Genomic DNA, 8,612 nt, shown 5'->3' on the forward strand with positions numbered 1-8,612 from the left:
GGCTCACAAAAGTCCAAACTGGACACTGACTAGAGAGAAGTAATCATGAGAGGAGCCGGTTCCCTCATCCTAACCTGTTCACCACAGTAGCTCGACACATAGGGCAAAGAAAAAGAACATAAAGATTAAAGTAGGAGCTTTGTTTTTCCTCCTCTGAACAGATAGTACGTAGGACCTCACCGTATAAAAGTTCCATAAGAATTACGAATAGATAGAAGTAAATTGATGAATTGAACATCACCCAGTACACTTTCCCAGTCAAGAAGATGGATTGGAGAAAATAAATTTTTTACGGTAAGGGGTACCGAGTCAATTTCTACGCACCTCAATCACCTTTTGGTCAAGTTAAAAGTAGATCATTCTTACTGAGCTTAAAAAAATTCATAAGAAATTACTTTCTTGATAGAGATCAGAGGTATTTGACCCCCAAAAGGGATTTGGTTTTAGATCCTTGGAAAATCCCTTTTCTTAATACTCCCTTCGTCCCAAATTGTTTGTCCGGTCCGCAAAACGAGGACTCAAAAATAATGCACTTATTTCAAGAAAAAATTCAAACTTTTTTCATAAATTAAAAGAACTCATCGATATCTAGTGAAATGTTGAAAAAAATTTGATTTTTGCTTACAAAAATTATATTATTTTTACATCCTCGTTTTGCGGACCGGATAAACATTATGGAACGGAGGGAGTACCATTTATTCTCTTTCATCTGGAGCTGCTGTAACTTGACTCATCATGCTATATTCTCGGGGAAAGAAAAACGAGCAGTTTACGCTTTAGTAGCTACCGTTTTACTGGCTCTAGTATTCACTAGCTTTCCAGGAAGGAAAATGCTAACATCCGCCCTAAGAGTGGAAGGTAATAGGTAAAAAGTGCATTGATATTCAAGAAAAGTGTATTAATAATTGTGAAAATATATTAATATCTGTAATATGTGCATTGATATCTGAACTTCTTTGAAATTATTGAAATATTATTCTCCGCCTAATAGGCAGAGGTTAGCGAGACCGTTCAAGAAATGGAATATTATCAAGCACCCTTCACTATTTTGGATAGTATTTATGGCTCCACCTTTTACTTAGCAACCGGCTTTCATGGTTTTTCTGACCCCAAAAATCGTATTGTTAATTATGTGGGAAGCAAAATCACGAGGAAAGAATAGTATTTCTAGAGAACGTGTGTTCAATCAGAGAGAGGGAGAGAGAGATGAAAAGGGGGGGAAAAAGTGGGGAGGAGCCAGCAGAAAAGCAAGGGGAGAATTTGGGGGAAAAGTTGAGGAGAGGGGTATTATTGGTGGGGAAAAAAGGAGGGGGGCAACACACTCCAGTATTACCCCCGTGGAGGCTACTTCCAGCCGCTGGCAGCAACGGTCCTTGTTCTTCCAACACTGATGCACAAGATAGCACCTTTATAATCACTAACAAGTTGCCTCCATCTCTGGTTTCTGCAAGAGAACTTGCTGCCACTCTCTGGGAACTCCATCAGTACCGCCTTCCCTTCTCCAAAATGCACCGTGGCGTCCCCGGTCCCCCGCCGCGTCTCCGCCGCCTCAATCACCACCATCACCACCACCACCACCACAACAAGGACAAGGGACTTGAGCAACCTGATCCCTCCCCCAGCTCGCCTGACCTGGTAAAAACATGGTTATATCCTTAGTTATGTGATAATGAAACATGTTGATTTATGATCTTTCTTGGGTTTTCATTGATTGGGGTTTGTTAACGGTATATGCTTTTTTTTCTAATTTTTTTTTACGTGGGTTCCAATTATATTAAATTGTAGTATGTTTTATGTGTTTTCGTTAATTGGGTTGTTTTTTAATTATAGTGATTAGTTCTGATGGGTTTTGGTTGTTCATATAAAAAAACATGTCGGTTTATTGTCTTTCTTGAGTTTCATAGCTTGGGTTGTCTGTGATTGTGATTTTTCCTGATGAGTTTTCTTTGTTTTCCTGGTAGGTTATGTTGTTACATAATTATTGTCTCAATTTTTTTTTAATAACCGGATGTCCAGACCGGCTTGCTTGCGTGGGGATTGTTCCGATTTTTTGCCTTAATCATTTTTTTTTTCGTTTATGGGTTTTCATCAATCGGGTTGTCTGTTATTTTGATTTGTCCTGGTTGGTTTCACTTGTTTTCTATGATGAGTATGCTTTTTGATAATGGGTTTTTTGTTCGTACTTAAATTCTCACTGGCACTGCCTTTGGGATTGTTGATGTGGTCAGCTTTGGATAAATTTCGTTGTCATTTTGCCGGAGTTATACATCGAACTTAAACATGGGCTTTTCATTCTTTTGGTGGGTTATATATTTTTCTCATGTGTGGGCCTTCCATTATTTGTTTTCTACTTTTTCAATCTGTTTAGCTGTCTCAAATTCACTTTTGTTCTTATCTGGGTCTCAGGGTTAATTCCAAAGGACAGTTTCTTGATGTTTAGTGCTCAATTCTTACCTTAATAACTATGACATCTTCTTGTTTCTATCTGTTATGGCTTATTATATGAGCTGGCTTCCTCGTCTTCCGAAGATAAATTTATGTTGTTGTCAAGTTTTAGATAATTTAAATGAGATAGAATCATAGAATATCTGTCTCTGTAACTTCTTTTTTTGATCGGCAAAAGTAGTATTGTTATAATAGTTAGATTAGCCAAGAGGCCTTTGGCTCAATGGCATCAGGAGTGCACTTAGGTACCGTTGCACTCCTGATATCGGTGTGTAACTATTGCGTTGAGCATCAATAGTTCAATTCTTATTCTCAATCTATCAGAGGCCTCAGCTTAAATTAGATGATTCAAATGCGAAAAAATCAGTTGGTAACTATTGCCATTGAGTATCAATAGTAGCACTAATTCTCATGTACCAGATACGTCAATGTAAATTGGGCGCTGATCATTTATAGACAAATGAGAAATTAAGAAATAGCTGCTTTAGTCAGAACTTTTTTCTACTTTCTTGCCACTAATGTTTATCTATGTCTCCCGGCAGCCAGGGAGTGCAAGCGGTCTGAGGAGGCATGTTGCTGCATCACTGATGCAACATTACCGATTAGTCGAAAGGAACAATCATGCTATAGAACCTGTGTCTCCAGCAAGTTATGGTAGTTCCATGGAGGTAACCATCTTACTCCGTTCCTACTTTCGGCAAGTGTTTCAGACTATTGTAGATGCAACCAGTGTAATCATATCTGAGTACGTAGTAGTTGAATTTGGATTTGGATTTTCTTCCTACTCTTGCTGAGTGGATATTACGTTGACTCTAATTATAAGTGGAAGGCACCAAAGTGAAGGACTTGGACTAATTCTGCATAAGTTTGGAAATGCTTGATGATGGGATGCTATGGAAAATGCAATGGTTACTGTAACATTAAACCAAACCAAACCAAACCTTAATTTTGAACTTGTAATAAGTTGCATAACCTGTTGCATTAGGGATATAAGTATGGGAAATGTTAACCCACCTCCTGGTATGCTTTAAAAGTGCTTTGAAATTTTGCAGGAAAACTGTAATAGTTGTGGAAGTGTGAGAATATGTGAATGTGTATTGAACTTCCAACTATTCTGGCATTGCTTGCAGACCCTTTTACTATTAACTGGAAGTTCTTCAAGTTGTGTGTCCTTTTAAATTCTTAATTGTTCCAACTATTTTATTCACTCGTGGTTTTCTTTTCTATTTCAGATGGCACCTTATAACCCTGCGGTCACGCCTAGCAGTTCTTTGGATTTCAAAGGAAGGATTGGCGAGACAGGTTATAACCTCAAAACATCGACAGAGCTACTCAAAGTATTGAATCGAATCTGGAGCCTAGAAGAACAGCACACATCCAATATGGCCCTGGTGAAAGCACTGAAAAAGGAGTTGGACCATGCTCGTGCCAAGATCAAAGAGTTGGTCAGATATCAACAAGCAGACAGGCATGAGATAGAAGAGTTGAGGAACCAAATTTCGGAAGATAAACTAGTTAGGAAAGGCAAAGAGCAAGAACGGATCAGTACCGCCATTCAGTCTGTAAAAGATGAACTTGAAGATGAGAGGAAGTTAAGGAAGCGCTCAGAGAGCCTACACAGGAAGTTAGCTAAAGAGCTTCATGATGTGAAAACATCACTTGCTAGTGGTATGAAAGAGCTGGAGAGAGATAGAAAGTTGCGGAAACTTTTGGAGGACCTTTGCGACGAGTTTGCTTGTGGAATTAAGAATTATGAAAGAGAGGTGCATGTTCTGAAGCAGAAATCTGACAAGGATTGGGTGGACAGAGATGATCGCAATCAGTTGATTCTCCAGATTTCTGAATCCTGGCTTGATGAACGTATGCAGATGAAACTTGGAGAAAGTCAAAATGGCTTAGGAGAAAAGAAGTCAATAGTGGATAAATTAAGCTCTGAAATAGAGAATTTTCTTGAAGCCAAACGAAAAACTGCCGATTCCCGGGGAAATGATAATTTTGTTTCAAGGGGTCCCAAGAATCGCCGGAATTCTCTGGAGTCCATTCCTTTGAATACGGCTATTAGTGCTCCTCAGCATGTGGATGATGAAGAGGATTCTGCAGGCAGTGATTCACATTGTTTTGAGCTAAACAAACCTTCGGGAGGCTTAAAACGAAGCGACGATGTTGCTGACAAAGATCAGACTTACACAGGAGTGGAGCCGAATCATGCCAATAAGAATCTTATATCTCCAGGAAACTTAAAAGGATGTTATCCTACCAGTTTGCAGACGAAGTTTGAAGAACAGATGGCACGGGCTATCTCGATTAATGAAAGCAAAACCCAGGTTGTGGATTCTGAGAAGTGGAAAACCAGGGAAGGAAACCCAGTTGAAGCGAGCATTTCTAGGAAATCTGAAATTTGTGAGGCGACAGAAGAGGGTGAATATGGAACCAAACGTCCAACGTCAAATCACGTTATTGATGAGTTAATAAGAAGCCAGTATTTGTTATCAGAGGCTGCAAATATGCATTCTGATGGCAATTATGCAGCAGCTGCTTCTGGTAACTCTGGATGGAGGCGACATGCTAGTCCAGTGAGACAATGGGCGGCTACACTACCATCCCAAGATCTTGATGTATCTGTGTCATCTTCAAAGTTGCCTCCGGACTTGAAGGAAAACACATTGAAGGCAAAGCTACTAGAAGCAAGGACAAGAGGCCAACGATCACGCTCACGTTTAAAAACGTCCAAAGTCCCATTTTAGTGTTCTGTGCCTCAGCTTCATTGAGTTAGTGGCGTGGCACTGGGCAGGGATCGGATTCTAAAGTGGAATTTTGATTTGTGTGAATATGGCCAAGGTAAAAAATGAACTTAAAGCTGTTCTGTTTACAAGATTGCCCTACTTTCATTTTCTGTAATTTTGGAATCTAGTTGCATAGTGGCATAGAATGTATCGATATAGTATTAACAGAGATTGGGTTCAAGAACCTTTATGGTTATGAGTACCATTTGAGTTTCGCGCTGAATTACTGATTTTCCTTTCTGTTTTGTGCATTTCCATGAAGTAAAGCTTAGAGATGGATCGTGACTTGATTATGCATGCTACTCTTCCATTGTTTTTGTAACCCAGCACAAAATTGGTCATTAAGGATCTGGAACTTCTTGCTCTTGTAAAGTGAACCCAAGGTGATTTGATTTATCTGTACATGTGGTTTGGGACATTTATCTTCTCAGGTAATATTACAAACGACATTCATCATGTGCTAATCAGCATTAATCCGTGAAGACATCAAGAAGATGTGAGTAACTTGTCGTTCCTTTGGATTTCCTTCGATTATTGACAGTGTTTTTTCATCCAAATCAATCAAGGCAGTGCATAAGGTGTACAGAGTCGGACCTGAAAATTAGTCAAGAAGTGCTATTAACATAATGCCAACGAGTTACTAAACTACCCTTCATGGTTTACTAGTATACCTTTCATGTATATTGGGTAGGTTTCGTCGTCTGTGTCTCCAAGAAGTGAGAGGAAATCAGTTTTGGTTTCTTTTGGTAGCAAAGCAGCTCTCTTTTGCCTACTCAATGAGTTCTCATCTTGTACCTTTTCACCAAAAGAATGTTAGAACCTATCATACTATTTGCATCAATTTGCTCTGATAATGTGAACAGGCACAGTTGGCATGCTGTATTATTAGCATCTACCTGCTGAATTTGAAGATGGAGATACATATTTGCATGGAAGAATGGTGTTTCCTGGACTTCACGGACTGAGATTCTGTTTCTTGAAGCAGTTTCAACATTCAAAATCCGACGAGCCCTTATGTCAATCAGATTGTAACTATGCCCAACAGAAGCTCCTGATGAACGAATACGCTGAAAATGCAAGACCATATGTCAAAACCTCCGTCGTCTAGACCTAATTTCAAACGCTAATGAAAAGAACACTGGGTACTTGCTACTTACAGTTAAGGCATCATCCATGTTTGTTGCTTCAAGAAGGTCTCTAGAGATGAAGTTCCTTCCAATTCCACCAGCCACAATCTCATCTTCAGATGGAGGTACTGAATTCAGTGTAAATGCCTAAAGAACACCGTCTTTTGCATTGAGGGTCATAGACTACAGCTCATTTGATCAAATGTTTTGCTAATTTGGTTGAGTTAAACAATTGAATTGCATGAATATTGACATAGGGTTACCATTGAGGGGTTGGTTTAGTGGTGTAAACTATAAACTCAGGACTTGGTTGGACAAGGCCCATGTTCGAGTCCGCAGAGCGCCTTATTGGGGCTAAACATATTTCTAACACCACCTACATGTGTTAAGACTTTAGCTTCTGTCCTAGACATAACAGCGGTGGGGTTCTCTATAGATAGTAGTGTGGCGTGACGGGAAAATACTTCTTGCCGGAGGAAACGTATACCATACATGCACTCCATGTTATTTTAATACAAATAAAACAAAGGGTCGATGATGTGGGTCTGAACAATTTGCCAAGAAATGGTAATGGGTCCTTGTATAATGGATTTATATTAGGGGAATTAGAGAATTACCATTCCATTATTGTTAAACCCAAATGCACAGCTTGGGAGCTCTCCTGCATATGTGTAGGCAGTGAAAGATAATCCACTGGACAGAGTTGCCCTTATCAGATAACTGCAATTTCACAAAAACTGTAATCAATTCGCACATTTGAAGCCAACAGAAGCCATAACATTCAGACTTTGGGGCCACTGGAGCTTTGTCCGGTCGTTTACTTCAAGGCCCCTTAGAATTAGTCTAGTTGCGCGCAAACTGGCCTGAACATCATGTTATCAAAATAAAATGATCCCTTACACTATGATTTATAATAACCCATAAACGACAACACGCATCTGGTTTGACGTAAAACTTGTTGGCCCTTATCCACTCAACTCAATTATTGAACCTTTCCTTCCCCTTTTTTGCAAAAAAAAGTTGATTCTTGAAATCTTTTTGCTTTAGTGAACCTTGATTATAAGACAAGCTAATTTCAGACAAGTTTGAATTAAGCCGAACACGAGCTGATCTTGAGTAGATTGAATATCTTACACTTCACAAACTGAACGAGTCGAGTAGTAACTTGTTCGAGCTTAGTTTGAAACTTAACGAGCTTTAAAAAAAAAAACGCTCTGGCTTAGTTTGTTTATGTAAAAAACTGATCTTAGACGAACTTTTTAACAAGCGAACACGAGCTCAAACTTGAATAGTTTGATTCATTTAGCAGCTCCTAGTACAGAAGTTAGAGCATTACGTGTGGCCAAGCAGAGCGACATTTGCATCCTCATTGTGTGCGGCAACTGCCATCGAGTCACAAACTACAAGAACATCAGAACAATCCTCAGCATCAGCTTCTAAACTTACTGTTGTCTTTGGAACAAATGGAAGTATCTCTTTCCTGAAGTTCAGCAACATCAACTGAACCACCAAAATAACCAGTAAAATTTTACTATCGACACGTTAACCCGAAAAACGTACATCACATCTATGATGAGTTAAACAACTTACATCAAGAATGGTGACGCCACTCCCTTCGGCGGTCCCCAGGAGTTCATCCCAGTAGCTCGGAAACCTCTCGCGGTTGGCGTCGGAGAGTGATCTGAGGAGTGGCTGCGACTGTTGGGTTTTGGCAAAAGGGAGGAGCTGGTTTTGGAAAATGAGGTCTGTGGCCAGCCTGCTTCTTATCTGTTTGGTGAACCTCTGCCCTACGAGGAATCCCATGTGGTAACCAGACTCACAGGGCCCTAATTCAAAGACTGGTAAGTTTTTCTCTTCCATACTAGAGGTCTCCATGTGTGACCCCTCCTCCCTCTTCTTAAGCTTACCTTATCTTCATTTTGTTTTGTTCTTTATATATATGCATCATAGGTTTGTTTCCAAAGACAGCCTCCACCTCCTATATGGGCCACAAATGTGAGTCATTGGTGTAGTACCCATTTAGAGCTCAACTATGGCTACGCCATTTGGTGTACACCAGATTGCGTGAGAAACGGGGTCCATACCAATGATCGGAACAGTTCAATTTCTTTAAAATATATTTTTTAAATGTGTCATCGTGAAAAATCAGCCCATTCAAATTCTGGTAACGGTTTGATCGATTCATTCATTTTTTGCCCATTCAAATTCAAGGACAAAAATCGATTAAGCCCTTAGCGATATTCAAATGAGTTGAATT

The 8,612-nt window shown here is 39.7% G+C and overlaps 2 protein-coding genes across 4 annotated transcripts; one reads left to right on the forward strand and one right to left on the reverse strand.

Moving 5' to 3' along the window:
- The first annotated feature begins 1,066 nt into the window (after positions 1 to 1,066).
- On the forward strand, positions 1,067 to 6,624 carry LOC131315801 (uncharacterized protein At5g41620-like). 3 transcript variants are annotated; one of them, XR_009196894.1, is made up of 4 exons: positions 1,093 to 1,635; positions 2,988 to 3,113; positions 3,678 to 5,283; positions 6,092 to 6,624. XR_009196894.1 is itself a non-coding variant. In XM_058344997.1 (3 exons), exons 1-3 carry the CDS (start codon positions 1,207 to 1,209, stop codon positions 5,187 to 5,189), a joined length of 2,067 nt encoding a protein of 688 aa, XP_058200980.1. In that variant the 5' UTR covers positions 1,067 to 1,206; the 3' UTR covers positions 5,190 to 5,451. The 3 variants fall into 3 exon arrangements, 1 of the variants encoding a protein (XP_058200980.1); XR_009196895.1 differs by lacking the exon at positions 6,092 to 6,624 and adding an exon at positions 5,496 to 5,521 and having other exon boundaries at positions 1,100 to 1,635; XM_058344997.1 differs by lacking the exon at positions 6,092 to 6,624 and having other exon boundaries at positions 1,067 to 1,635; positions 3,678 to 5,451.
- LOC131315803 (uncharacterized) lies at positions 5,592 to 8,272 on the reverse strand. The gene is made up of 7 exons (XM_058344998.1): positions 7,946 to 8,272; positions 7,692 to 7,855; positions 6,973 to 7,075; positions 6,386 to 6,502; positions 6,125 to 6,295; positions 5,900 to 6,023; positions 5,592 to 5,822 (listed from the first exon to the last, which is right to left on the reverse strand). Exons 1-7 carry the CDS (start codon positions 8,228 to 8,230, stop codon positions 5,689 to 5,691), a joined length of 1,098 nt encoding a protein of 365 aa, XP_058200981.1. The 5' UTR covers positions 8,231 to 8,272; the 3' UTR covers positions 5,592 to 5,688.
- Between the last annotated feature and the right edge of the window lie 340 nt (positions 8,273 to 8,612).

Source organism: Rhododendron vialii, chromosome 2a (assembly GCF_030253575.1).
Source record: "Rhododendron vialii isolate Sample 1 chromosome 2a, ASM3025357v1".
NCBI classification, from domain to species: domain Eukaryota; kingdom Viridiplantae; phylum Streptophyta; class Magnoliopsida; order Ericales; family Ericaceae; genus Rhododendron; species Rhododendron vialii.